Below are 14973 nucleotides of genomic sequence, written 5' to 3'. Positions count from 1 at the left end.
CAATAGTCCCATCTAGTCTAGCATTCTGTTTCCAACATAAGTCAGGCAGAGGTCTCTCGGAAGCTTGCAAGGAGGGCAAGAAATCAGTAGGTCTTGCCTGTTGTGTTTCCCCAGTATCTAGTATACAGAGGTACACTACCTTGTAACGTGGAGGTTTCCTTTAGCAATCATGGCAAACAGCTGCTCATAGACCTATCCTGCATTAATCTGTCTAAAACGTGGAATGCATGAACAGTGGTTGGAGATGATGGAAGTTGTAGTCCAACAACATCTGGGGTGGGGTTCACAGGTTCCCCACCCCTGGTATAATGCTTCTTTTAAAATAGCCATCTAGGCTAGCATCCATAGCATGATTATATATTACATTTAAATGTGGTTTTGTTTTTGAGCATTGGTGAACATTCCAGTTACAGACATACTTTAGATCTCAAATGCCTTGTCTCCCGAACAAATCGGCTCCCAAACGATCGAAACCCGGAAGTGAGGGGGGCCACTAGGGGGCGCATTGGAAGATGGCCGACAATACCATCTCTCTGACCCACACGGGGTAATTAAGAGGCTGTTATGGGAGTAGGCAGCCTCCCTTGTTGCCCCAAGGAAATGGGGAACACTGCCCTTGCCTGCTGTGCCCATAAATCACCCCCTAATTCGAAAGAAGGGGGTGAGGGCCCTAGGCAGAATGCCCCCGTGTGGACATCGGCTCTCCTGGACGCTGTCTCTGATCGCACACTAGTTGCAGCAATTTGGAATAATTAATTACAAAAGAAGCAAATGCACATATTTCAAGTGAAGAATGGGAGTGAAGTCTGCTAATTTAAGTGAACTCTGTGAAAGAAGACGACGGGCTGGAGAAACAGGAATATTTTATGATGAAGATACACCAAAGGCGGGGTATGTTGACAACGGGGCTGAATGGGGGGGGAAAACCTTTTTTACTTTCCTTCTATGTGATTTACAAGAACCCCTCCTCATTAGAACCGTCGGTTGAACTGACCCAAGCAGGATGATTAAGGTCTGTGTGGAGATAAACTTTAACCAAAAGTATGCATTATGGAGACCGAGAAGCAATAAGAGCTTTTGGGAATGGCGCAGCAATTAATTCGGAGTCGCCATCTTGCCAAAGGATTTATAGCTGGGAGGAAGAATGGACTTGGTTTCAGACTGCATTCCTAGTGAATCTCCTCAGAGGTTTTGAGAAAGGAGGCAGATTGGTGAAGATTAATGATGCTAAAACTGTTTTGATGTATGGAAGTGATGTTATATGGAAAACGTCTGGATATGGCTACTGGATAAAAAAAATAATATCCACGCAGGATTACAAACTGTTCTAACCAGCTTGCGGAGACTATCAGAGGTCACAAAGAGAAAGGAAAAATATATGAAAATAACAACAAGAGATGTGGAAAAATAATAAGAAAGGACTGGATAGTACTGTGAACATCATAAGGTTAGATTTGTGGACATTAAAACAGCAGTAAGAAGCAAGAAGTTGATTGGATCCCTTCGGAACTTGAAATATGGGTACCCCCAACAAAAATTTAAAATTCGGCTGTGTAATTTGGAATTTATGTAATTTGGTTTGATTTGATGTGATTGGTCGGTTAATAAAAAATTATTCTTAAAAAAAAGAAACCCGGAAGTGAGTGTTCCAGTTTTGAACCATTTTCAGAAGCCGAACATCTGCTGTGGCTTCCAATTGGCTGCAGGACGCTCCTGCAGCTAATCGGAAGCCGTGCCTTGGTTTTCAAATGCTTATTCTGTTCAAGAACTAAGGTACGATTGTACTTCAACTCTCCAGCAAACATTGCAGTGCCTGCATCCTTCATTTTCGTGGCAGCCCTTTTTTAAAAAACAAAACAAAAAAACACTGTTCCCCAGCTAATGACAAATTCCAATAATGCCTGGATCAAGTTGAGTGTGTGACTGCTGAATGGTTAGTCTTTAAATCCCAATGCAAGGATGGTAAGATGTGTGTGTTGTTATTGAGTTCATAAGAATATGAGCTTTCACTTTTTTTAAAAAAAGGACATTTTTCTAGCTCTCGTTGTCGTTAGTCAAAAGCCTAAACGAGCCTCAGCAGCACCTGTTGAAATCGGCTGGGGGCTCAGCAAAAACAAAGAGGAATAATAACTCAATGGGTAAAGAGAATGCTGTCCGCATGCAGATGTCCACAGGTTCAGGGGACCTGGCATCTCCAGTTAAAAGGAGCAAGGCTGGGGAAATATGCTCCCTGAGACCTTAGAGAGCGTTGCCAGCCAAAGCAGACAGCACTGTGGGCTAGCCAGGCCGCCAGCCTGACAGTACGCACAGTGCTGCTTGCCAGCATGTGTTTAAACTCGTAAGCCCTGCAACACTTCAGATAAGGCCGTGCTATTTGTTTCAATAGATGAGAGCAATAATGGCCGTCTGTATACGCTGTAACAGAAATCCAAACCGGATGCTTCTTAAGCAAAATCAGAATCCCCTTCTCAGAAGAAGAGTGCTGGTAGACTCCGGTTTTTGAAAGGTTTGCTTGTTTTCGGACAAGATCAGATACAATGAAGCAGGTTTCAGCAGTTTTTGCTTTGCCACAGCAAGGGCGGCACTGCCCTCTGGTGAGGAACCGGATTCCTCCCAGCGTTGAGGCTGCCCTGCACAGGGGAGAAGCACTTGGGCACAAAGTCGCCCGTGTAGTGCTTTTGCCAGCAGCATACTCTCCCTGCCAACGCTGGTGGGAGGGTTGGCAGAAGGTGGACTCGCGACTACCATTTCGGGCTTGGCCAACCAGAAGTTGTTGACCACTGTGATAAAGAGAAAGGGAAGGAGAAACAGAAATGGGAGGTGTTCATTGTGTTAGAAGGGTAGTAGGAACCAAAAGGGCTAGTGGTAACCAGGGAAACGCAACAGAGGCTCATACTTTTCGTTAAAGCTCATCTTGTGACTCCTTTAAAGGTCAGGAGAATTCAACTCTCCATTGAGTTACAGTGGTACCTTGGGTTACATACGCTTCAGGTTACAGACTCCACTAGCCCAGAAATATTACCTCAGGTTAAGAACTTTGCTTCAGGATGAGAAGTGGTGCTTCAGGTTAAGAACAGTTTCAGGTTAAGAACGGACCTCCAGAACGAATTAAGTTCTTAACCCAAGGTACCACTGTATTAGCTTTCAGCAGGCACTTTGTAGGCATTTGCAACCGGGAGGGCTAGAAACCTGTCCTACAGCTTTGAAGGGTATGACTATTTGGGTGCTAACTCCAAACAGCAAATTCTGTTTTTAGAAGATACATATTTACTGATTTGGATGGTGCAGATGGTGTATCAGTGAAATGGGTGCAATTTCACGGCTGGGATTGAGGACGGTTTTAGTTCTTAACATTTATTATATTGAGGCTGATGTGTACATGTGTATGATAAAACACATTGTTCTTGTTAAAAGTATTTTGTTGAAACCTCAGCATAAATCGTAGTTCTTTTAAAAGCTGATTCGTATTTGATGCTCTTCCCCCCATTCCCACTTTTTAATTAACTGTGGGGTGTCCCTAAGACTCTAAAAGGCACTCTTTTACTTTGAAAACTCCAGTTGGTCAAGGAATGTGCATTTAATTATTAAACCTCAACTGAGGAATGCTCCTCTGGCTGGCAAGCAATTAAATGCACATGTGATTTAGAATAATGTGTTCTGCTGGATTTGGAACCTGGTTGGTTTCTGACATTGCTGCATCATTGCTGCTTCCAGCCATGTGAATTCTCATCTTGGAGTAAAGCATGTCATACACTTAACAGTTCAGTGGGTCAGAAAAATGGGAAATTAATGAGGTGGATTGGGGGAGGTATGTGTTTTCTGCTTGCTGCCTAAATTAGTTCTGTGTGGACAGTGGTGTATCAAGAAAAACGCAGCTGTCAGGAGAGGCAACTTCATAAAAATAACTGCCGTCTCTTACAGAGCTCAGCTAGTGAAAGGATTTGGAAAGGGGATGTGGGTCAGAGGGCTCACAAGTTATTCTGTTCAGGAATTAAGCAGGAGAAAGTGTTTTGAGAAGGAAATGCCAGGTTACTCTGTTGCATCACTCAATGCTGATGCTATGAATAGACATTGCAAGTGGTGCCTCTGTAACTGAATGTGTATAAAATACAGGACAGATTCCTTTCCTATAGCTTGCATAGGAGCTGTCTGCAAAACTTTTTTTTTTTAACCATTCTGGGGACAGAATTTGATATCTCCACCCCACCCTGTTTCCCTATATTCCCAAACCATGATTTACAAAGACCAGTTTCTATTTGGTTCCACTGCTTGTCGAGGTTGTAAATTTAGGCCTACCTAGACTTGAAATAATTGTGTGAAATGCATCCCTTTGGCCTGCAAAGTAACCATCAAACCCTCCTCACTTACTAGCAAGGTTTGAAGACTCTTGCGTCAGATGGGCCTCTTAGGAGCTGTGGAATTCATAAAGAGCTGTTTAGTGTCATGTTGTGATTAAACAATTAGCCTTTACATTCTGGCTGGTTCCAATATTCCTTGACATCAAAATTATGTAGTCTTTAGGGCTTTTTCAGCAGCACGCCCCCCTTCCCCAAACAAAGAGTGAGAATAGAATCCCTCACTTTACTCTTAAGGATTTTTGCTCTTAACAAAGTCTTCAATTAACACAGTTCACATTACAGTTGGGTCATAGGGCAGGATTTGTGGTAGGCACACTGAGGCTTGCAACAAGTCTTGCTTTGTTAAGGAACACTCAGCAGTGGTATTTCTGTCATGGTTCGAGGATTAGCAAGGCCTTTATTTGGCAGATACTTAAACTGGTATCTCGGCTTCCTATTTTCAGTTCTCTTTGTTTTCATTCTACATTAAATGGTGCTATTTATTGAAGAGCAGGCTGTGCTTAACTAGTTGGGCCATGAGTTATAGAACAATACAAAAAAGGTCCCGTGCACCACTGCATTCGCCCCCCGCCCCCAATTTAAACAACTGAGCTGCCATTTTAAGAGTTTATAAAGTTAGGTGCTTGGATTTTTGAGCCTAGATACTTGGTAGCACAAAACAAATATCTTGGTTGCCATTTGGGGTATTCCTAAAAAGGGGAGGCAGTAGTTTTAAAGCTTGTACGGTTGCAGAATTTTGTGTTGGGGATGCAGTTTGTTTTAACTTGACTGCTTGACTTTAGTTTCTCAAAGCAAAATGTTGGGGCCTGAAATGAATAAGGTTACATGATCTACAAAGCAAACTATACAAAGTGTCTGAGATCTCACTATCTATCTCGGAAAGTTGTTTGTCTTCTTCTGTTCACTTGGCATTTAAACACCACTCAAGATACCATAACCAGGTTTTGCATGCTGGTTGGTTCCTGAGTTAAAGGAGCATATATATTTTTTTGTATCTTTGGACACCATTTCCAAGCAAGATGGCAGACTGAACCTTTCAAAAGTGTGCTGATTTTAACTACTGATTTTAAAACTACACTGATTTTTTAAAAATAAAATAAAAAATTCAAGTGATGCCAGGTGTTAAGTTGTGGGCAAACATATCAGACGACACAGCGATTCTTCAAACAGCTCTTCTTTATTCAGATGCCAGAACAGAACTAAGCTGAGAGGCTCAGTCAGCCTGCTTATATAGGGCTCCAGAACAATGTAACTGTTGCCATTTTCTAAAACTATCCAATCACTGAACGTCACTTTTCGATCCTTCATTTGCATACAAAACTATCCAATCACTGAACGTCACTTTTCGATCCTTCATTTGCATACAAAACTATCCAATCACTGAACGTCACTTTTCGATCCTTCATTTGCATAACTATCTACAGTATCCCCCTGCTGGCCCAGGGTGAGAACTTCAGTACATAACACCAGGTATTTCTCCTAGTATGAAATTACTCTTGTAATGCCAGGTATTTCTGCTAGTATGAAATACTTTTGCACAGGGATGTGATGCTATGTATTTGACAGAAGGATTTATTTTTTCACAAGTACCTGTTACATTGAAATTAGCATTTGCGCTCATCATTCTATGTTTCCTGTAGTGGCTTGTGCATTAGAAGGGGGGAAACCTAGTGTGATAAAATATTGCTGGTGTTTGGCATGTTACTTATGTGAAGAGAGGGCAAGGGTAGGGTTGATTGCTTAGCTCTGTTTCCAGTATTGCATGGCTTTTCCTGCCTCCACTGTGTCTGCCAAAGCTTACTCAGTGGGGAACAGTCGAATATGTGGAAGCTGTGTGATGTACATAGTGAAAGGTCCCTGTTACAGAAGCTATGGCAACCACAGTGCACAGCCCTGCAGCACCCATCACCACATTTAAAACTCTGTACACTTGACTAACAAGAGTAAAGAGACCTATAGACAACAAACCGTCCTAAATTGTAGCAGAGGAATTCAGAAGTTGCTAAAAAAACACAAACCCCCAAAACCCTCTATTTTGGGTTTGCGGGTGAAATGTCTGCTGGCTCCTTGATGCAGTTTCTCTTCCACAACATATTCCACACTCCTGTGGAACATGGCATCATAGGTCCAGTCTACAGATGCAACAGGACGAGGCAGTAGAATCGAAGATATCATTTCAGACTAGAGGTTGCTAGAAACGGGGGGATTAAATTTTTGAATTCTCCAATGTGTTGAGAGCTTGCTTCAAGTTGATCAGCACAGTAGGCGAAAAGGTAGAGTAGAACTCTTCTCCTCAATGATTTACTTTCATATTTCCATGGAGGTATGTGTTTGGGTTTTCCTAGGGGGTGGTGGAGTTCGGTAGAGGGGTGGTTAAAAGCAGCATGCTCCACTTCTAGCTTGAAGCACGATATAATCCATTCTGCCACCTTGTTCTTCTGTGGGTATAGACCCAACCACAGTGTAAAAAGTTCTAAACGCAAGCTTCATTTTCTTCCCTCCAGCCCGGCTGATCCTCATTTTGCTGCTTTAGGTTTGAGCAGCTGCTTCAGGCTGTAAAGATTTCTCTCCCTAGGGTGTGGTTTTTTGTGTGAGCGCCAGTTCTGGGCTTTGAATAGCATCACAATGGTAAAGTTAACACAGAACTTTTTCTTCTGCCGCTATTCAAGAACTGGTACTACAAGATTTCCTGATATGGTGAATGGTAGTCTTGAAAGGGCCATTGCTCAGGGGATAGAACATTGGTTTTGCATGGAGAAGTCCCTGAGTTCAGTCAGTGGCATCCCTCACTAGGGCTAGGAATGCCCTCTAGGGAGCCACTGCCAATTATTGTAGACAACACTAAGGATATGGACTCAGCATAAGGTATCTCCCATGCTCCATAAGAGTATTGCACTATCAAAGAGGATAAAGCAAAATGGGAAAACAGAATATGCAGAAAAGGAAAATGTCCCAGTCATTGCATTCTACCCTGAATGTCCAGTTCTAAGATTATTGGAATTATTTTTGGCATAACTCATCGGATGTTGAAATGGAAAGTGTTATAGTGTTGTGACAGCTTCCCCGTATTATTTAATTATTAGATACTATTTTCTTTTTGGCCATCCATCCATTAGCAAACATTGAATACCGAATTTGTGAGGGAAGGTTTAAAAATCGGAATTAGAAATTGTTGCGAGATCCGAGAACTGGAATTATTAGCAGGATTTTGTAATATGCAAAATGGGCCATTTGTAACACATGTGCTTATGCATACATGCCTTGGGATATATGCTCATACATACATGTCTTGAGGTCCTGGGATGCTCTGGGAGTGGTACCCTTGTGCTTTGTACATATGCTCACAGTGTGTGCAGGGAGGTGCCTGCTGGCGTCTGTCATTGCAGTTTGTTCATTGCACCTTGTCTGCATCTCTTCTGAAGGTGTTCTCAAGGACTATTTAAGAGAGCTGCCTTCCCCCTTGATAACCAAACAACTCTACGAAGCTGTGTTAGATGCCATGGTGAAAAAGCCCTTGAAAATGACAGCGAATGGATGTGATAATAACCCTGGTGATTCTGAGCACACCGTGGCTCTCTTGGATTGCCTTCCAGAAGTTGAGAAGGTAAGTATCGTTTACTGATCTGTTGTAGATGGCATAGTAAATTCCAAATCCTTTTTAAAGAAAACGGATTGCGTCATGACCTGAGACAAATGGGCTCTTCCATAAGATGTTGGACTACATGAATCATACAACAGGGGCGTCTGAAAATATTGCTAAGTGGGTAGTTAGATCAGTCTAGTGAACCCATTCTTATTCATGGCTATATTAAGCCGTTTTTGTCTTTGCATTGCTGGGTTTCCATGCTGCTAAATAGTGTTAGCTGACATTCTGTCCAGATTTATGTTGGCATTGCTGGAGGTGCAACAGCAGAGATCATTCTATGTGCAAATTAAAGGTTTAATTTTATTGGTATTAAAGTCAACTAGTCGAGGGGATAGGTGGAGCTGTTGCTTAGCAACCAGGCTGAGAGTGGCGTGAAGTTTGCTGAGGTAGAATGTGGTCCAGTTGACTATGTAGTTCTGAAGTCATTTTTCTCTGTGTGGCTCCTTCTGTACTATAAATTTAAAGCAGTTAAATGTGCTACTTTAAACAGTCAGGACGTCTTCCAAAGAATTATGGGAAACTTAGGGTTTTTGTTTTTGAAATATTTTTATTAGCTTTCAAATTATTATGGAACCACAGAGATTGCTAAACTATAAAAAAAAAATCAATAATATATCCACCCTAAGGACCAGGGCATACAGAACCTCAACAATATTAAATAATGGCATCCAGTCTGAAATCATGACAACCATATTTCTCTAGACTGCATGGGGAGAGATGCCTGTAAATCTGAAATTAAACTGTGTGAAATTTAATTCCACCGCAGTGAATAGAATGATCAGAACCTTAGTTTTTTAAGGGTGCTGGGTTAAGAGTGTTAAAGAGACCACTATTCTCACAGACCTTCCATTTCCAGTGTGGAAATCCTTCTCAAATAGATCCATGAACTCTGATAATGCTTCTTGTTTGCCTGGTTTGCCTGGTGTGTGTGTGTGTGCGCGCGCGCTAGAGATGGATGTGTGAGTGTGTTAGGAAACTAACCTGCAGACTTGGCATCTAGATAATATAGATTGCAAGTGTCCTGCAAGAAGGCTTGTGTTCTGCTACTGTCGCCATGCCCCCGGTAGTGAGCAAAGCGAACTTTAGACCGCAGATGTTTAAAATCATCTGCTAAGCACAGCAACTTAATGCTCTATCTTAGCAGATCATTCCCATGTAAACAGATGGCCTGGGAGCCAAAGAAAGAACATATACATGGCAGCAAACAACACCTGCAGCTACAGCTCTGCTTTTAATTATTTGTTTATTTTCTACAGTTCCCACTACCAAAGAAAGAAACTAGGTGTTGTTTTTTTTTAAAAAAGAACTGAACAGTGGCTTTGTCTTCCACAGTGGAAAATAAAAAAGCAAATCTCCCAACAGTTCTCTCTTAGGCATGCATGTCCCCTTTTAGATCCCCATGCCGGCAAAAGCAGCTTTGGCAAGCGCTGTGTGGTTGCTTTCAAATAGTAATTTAAAAATGGTAAAGTGCTGCATTTTGTTTATGAATGAGATGGTGCAACGTCTGTGAGTGACTGAAAATAAACGAAAGGCGAGATTGTTCAGCAATGCTGATGGAAAGGCCCATTGATTTTGAGCAAAGCCGAACACTGTGAATGTTTAACCGACAGTCAACAATAATGCGTGTGCCTGTTCTGAATATATCAGGAGACAATGATTTTATTGACTTGCTAAGCTGCCATGTGTTGACTATTTATCCCCGGACCACTGTAATTTTCAAGCACCTCTAACGAAAGACTGCTGCTTAATTAATTTCACACACAGCCAACACATGTGGGCATTCTAACCTTCCCAGTGAAGGGAACCAGCTGCGCCATTTTATGCTCGGGCAGCTAGACAGGGGCAACTTTTCCCCCCTACGTTGAGTTACTTAATCCCAAAGCTTTATTTTTAAAAATAATATTTATGTTTTCCTCTGGCCTCTTACCCTTTCCTTATCCAAGAGGAGGGGGCCAAGAGGCAGAGATGAGGCAGGCTGGTGCTGAAGCCCACCCTTTTGCTGCAATCACCTCACCTCCCTTCTGGTCTCCCAGAACCCAAAGAAGTATGAAGAGGGTGGAGCAAAGACACGCAAGATGACAGAGCCTCAGATTGTCTGGGAAAGAACTGGGGGAGGAGGCGACTTTGGGAGCTGGGGGAAGACGTGGACCTTCAGTCCTTGCAACTGCCACATTGGGGCAAGATCTACCAGGAAGTGTTGCTGTGCTCACTAGGCTTGGCCTCTTGAGCTTGTTTCCTTGAATGAAGAGAGTTAAATTTACTGCCACCGTGTGAGTTATCGCTGACCTGTACTTGACACCCACCCTGACAGAAAGGATGATGGGAGTTGTAGTCCCACAACATCCTGGAGGGATACCAGGCCAGGTGTGTTCCGTGGTGGAACTCTCATATGTTGCTGTTGTTGGCATAAGGGAAAATTATGTGATGGTACCAGTTGGAGAAAAGGACACACCTGCAAAAGGAAACCATGCATGCTGTGGTAGATCCATTGCTCTGCTTTTTGCTATCGCGATGCCCACTGCTGAAGAGCCAAGTGCTAAGGCAAAGAGCCCCCTGCAGTCTACCTGCAGGGCTGTTTATGGGGGGAATGTGGAATTTCTGTGCTGGCATTATGGTTATAATTCTGCCCTTAATCCTATGGGCTGCTGTGCCAATAAAACAGTTCCTTGATAGCTAAAGCTTCACTTTGAGACCAAATGTGTTTTATAATTCTTCCAAAGAGCAGGGGGAGGACCCAGTGTGAGCATAAAACATACTAAAGATTTTTTAAACTGTAACTAAAATGGCCCATCTGTGACTGATTATGCACCCAAGTATGTGATGAAGCACAATTCTATGTTTATGTGGAAGAAAATCCCACTGTTTTCAACTAGGCTTATTTCCAAGCAAGTGTGCTTAGGACTGCAGCTTAGGGCTCTTTGGCAAATTTTTCCTGGAGAAGGAATTACAGAACAGCTGCAAAAACACCAGTTATCTGCGCCCTTCTACGTGGCACACAAAAAGGTACTATCGAAAGGTTATCTTCTGTTGACTGTTGGCATCGTGCATAAATGACGATATTGTGGCTATGTGAAAAGGCCCGATTCTTCAAGAGGATTAGAAACAAAACAAAAACCCTCTCCCCCCACCACCACCCTGAAGCTAACTAACTCAAATTATTCCCCACCCCCACCCCATTTTTATTTTATTTTTAGGCTACTCTAAGGATGCTGTTGGACCATCTGAAATTGGTGGCTTCGTACCATGAAGTAAACAGAATGACGTGCCAGAACTTAGCTGTGTGTTTTGGGCCTGTGCTACTGAGCCAGCGGCAGGAAACCACCAATCACAACAACAGAGTTTTCACAGATTCGGAAGAGCTTGCCAGTGCCTTGGATTTCAAAAAACACATAGAGGTTTTGCATTACCTCCTCCAGCTGTGGCCAGGTAAAAGTCTTAGAGGAGCATATCTGGAAATAATTTAACCCTTTATTTGCAGAGGTGGAGCTGCGTTGGGCTGTAATCCAAACCCCAAAGCTGGGCTGAGGAGGGAGGCATTCCTAGGCTCACTTCTGCCAGCTCAGCTGGTTCCCCACCGGTTTGCCCAGTGGATTGCCCTCAAATGAGGCATTCCAAGGGCAGGGCAGTGTTGAGCCAACCCCACTAGAGCCCAGGCTGTTCTCAGGGCCGACACTGGCCAGCGAAAAGCCTGAAGCAGCCTGCAGGGCCTCAGTAGCAGCAGCCAGGACAGATTTGGATTGCAGTCTTAGTCTGTTGCTGCAAAAAACCAAACAAACCAGAGTGTCTTAGCACATTTATTACGACTTACCGTATTTTTCGCTCGATAACACGCACCCGACCATAACACGCATGTAGTTTTTAGAGGAGAAAAACAAGAAAAAAAAATATTCTACACGAAACAGTGGATGTATGATTTTTGTGGTTCATGCTGTGGCCACAGACATGTGATCTGATGGTGAGTTTGGGGTAGCCCAATGCAAAAATCCTGAGGATCCATGTGGATCCATGTTTGTAACCACGTTTTTGCACCGCTGCGGCCCCAGGCAACAGTGGGTGCATGATTTTTTTGGTGCAAACTGTAGCCATGGACATGCTATGTGATCTGATGGTGAATTTGGGGTGACCCAGTGCAAAAATCCTGAGGATCCATGTGGATCTGTGCTTTGTAACCACGTTTTAAGTGGGGAAGGAAGGAAAAGCACTCAAGGGACAAGGAGCATGCGTGGAGCAAGCTCTGCTTCTCTCCCTCCCCCCCCCCCCCTTAGCGAGCTGAAAAACTTTGCTGGAGGGACAGAGAGCCTGCTTGCTTTAAAGGAGCCTACCGGACAGGAGCCGCTTACACGAGTGTAGGCTCCTTTAAAGCAAGCAGGTTCTGCTTCTCTCCCTCCCCCCCCCCTTAGCGAGCTGAAAATCCCCGTTTAGCGAGTTGAAAATCTTTCCTGCTATTTCCAGCAAAGCGGGAGGAGAAAGATACAGAGTGCCTGCTTGCTTTAAAGGAGCCAACCGGACAGGAGCCGCTTACACTCGTGTAAGCGGCTCCTCTCCCCTCCCGCTTTGCTCCTTTAAAGAAGCAGGCACTCTGTCCCTCTCTCCTCCCCATTCAGCGGCTCTTCTCCCGCTGGAAACCACGGAGGAGGGAAGCATTCGCTCCGTAACACGCACAGACATTTCCCCTTACTTTCTAGGAGGAAAAAAATGCGTGTAATGGAGCGAAAACTACGGTAGCTTTTGCAGAGTAGAGACCACTTCATCTGATGCATGAAGCATTACCCTAAACGGGAAAGTATAGGTACATATATATGTGTATATATGTATGTACACACACACACACACACACACACACCTGTTGTAGAGAAGGAAACAGTATTATAAGCAATGAGGTCAGGGGCAAATGAAAATCACAAATTACATAGTGTGACAATTACATTAAAGTCGAAATGTATGTAATGTCATAACAAGGACCGTTCACAAAGCAGTGTTGATGGTAACACAAATACACAATCCAGGCATGAGTAAGCTAATCACACCTATAGCAGAGTTACCTTGATTCAGGCTGCTGGTGATAGAACCGAACTTCTTCATAAGTTGTAATTCAGCAGGCATCAAGCTGGAGTTTCCCACCTGAAGTTCCTTTGCTTGAGAATGGCCACCTTAAGGTCAGTAACTGTGTTATGGGGAAGTTGAAATGTTCTAACCTATGTATTCACTTATTTATTGTATATTATTCTTGAGTTTATTTGAGAAAGGTGATGCAAAAGGGTTTAAATAAAAATTGGTGGTGGTTATTTTATTTTTTGGCATGCCAACTAGAGGAAAGGAAGTGGATAAATAGAATATGAATGTTGAAGTGTTCCTTTCCCCCGCCCACCCCCAATGTATAGCATAGCAAAAAAATGCCATTTTAGGTATGAAGCCAGAGTTTGCTTGTGATATTTCAGAATGCTCATCATCACCATATAGTTCTAGTGGTTGCAGCAAAAGACACACTCTCTCAGTATTTTTCTCCATCGCCGATTACTGGTGCCTCAGCAAATAACTTATGCCTTAGGAATATTTCCAGAATGCTTTCCGGAGCCAGAAATATTTGATATCAAGCTCTTAATCCCATTTCAAGCAGAACTGCTTCAGTAGTCAGGAATAAAGCTGATGATCGCAGCAGATTAAGTAGGCAAGTCTGTGAAAGGCTGTGTACTGGGAGGACTGTCTCATTTTCTGCATAAGTGTGTTTTCGATTGTCTGCCTTTTTGTAGTTTTGAATGAGCCACACTTAAGAAGGCTTGATCCTAAGACTGGTTAATGACAACTGTTAAGGTCAGCTGTGATCAAGTGAAACTCATTTCACGATAGGTTTGTGGCATCACTTGCCAGATCAGATGAGTCATCTGAAGCTTTCCTAAGGAGATGGAGGGTCCCCCTGTGCTACCCACTGGTTCCAGTCGTTGCTGATATGGACCATAGAGTGGATGGGGCAAGTCTGCTTCAACTGCCTTTTGGGTGCCTAGACCACATTTAGAAATTGTTTCCATCTCCTACCATTCCAGTTTCTACCAGTTCTACCAGTTTCTACCATCAATCCCTGATGGTAGGAAAGATTGGGTATTCAGGGCAGAACCCTAGCTTCACTGTGCTACAGGCTGTCGATTGGTAATGTACTGAAAGCCCAGCCCACTCTTAGAAATGGATATTTATGGCCTTCCAGTGATTATGTAGCAACAATATCTCCATTTCCAATCTGTGCAGTAATGTGGAATATTCTTCATCCATCTGTTGATCCACCCAGTGCATAGCAACGTAGCTGTCTGGAGTTGTGTGCTAACATTCTCAATTGGTTAGAGGGTGGTGCTGATAATGCCAAGGTTGCAGGTTTGATCCCCATAAGGGGATCTGCATATTCCTGCATTGCGGGGGGTTGGACTTAGATGATCCTCAGGGTCCTTTTCAACTCTATAATTCTATGAGTCCAGCAAGCAGGACGCAGTGCAGATCTGCAATTAAATTTCACTGAATTGGGGGTAGAGGAGACTATTGCACGAATGCAATGAAGACAAAAATATTTAACTGACCCCAAACGTTTAGAAGCGCTCACTTGCTGTCCACGTGCCACGAAATACCATTGTTGATGCTGTCCCCTGAGCTGCTCTATAAGTGCAAGTTCCCTGTTTGCTGCTCTTTAAGCGCAAGGAGCATCCCCCCAACTGGGTCCCTGTTTCTTGGTGCTCTTGCTTTTGTCTTTCCTTACCACTGAGAGCTTCTGCAACGCCCTAGTTGCTGTACAAGTTCATTCACCACCTTTCCCACAATGGGTACAACGGAAACCTCTCAAGGCAGCTACTCCCCGAACTGCTGTGGCAGGCCAGGCTGAAAGAAGGAAGTGCCTTCAGAGTAATGTGTCTGCTCCTAAGCAACAGCATCTTCTGGTGGTCACATGTATAATGCTAGCTATAACTCGCAGCCTTGCTTTCAAGGTCT

The 14973-nt window shown here is 43.4% G+C and overlaps 1 protein-coding gene across 3 annotated transcripts in view; it reads left to right on the top strand.

The window, feature by feature from the left end:
* SYDE2 (synapse defective Rho GTPase homolog 2) overlaps positions 1 to 14973 on the top strand; it is a 47619-nt gene that overhangs the window by 22202 nt on the left and 10444 nt on the right. For all 3 annotated transcript variants that reach the window (XM_081008522.1, XM_081008520.1, XM_081008521.1), the window contains exons 5-6: positions 7781 to 7962; positions 11199 to 11430. In XM_081008522.1, the coding sequence (XP_080864648.1) occupies positions 7781 to 7962; positions 11199 to 11430 (414 nt within the window). The remainder of the gene's footprint in view (positions 1 to 7780; positions 7963 to 11198; positions 11431 to 14973) is intronic.

Source organism: Podarcis pityusensis (assembly GCF_964106645.2).
Source record: "Podarcis pityusensis genome assembly, chromosome: 6".
NCBI lineage: Eukaryota > Metazoa > Chordata > Lepidosauria > Squamata > Lacertidae > Podarcis > Podarcis pityusensis.
This window is presented reverse-complemented; position numbering and strand designations above follow the sequence as displayed.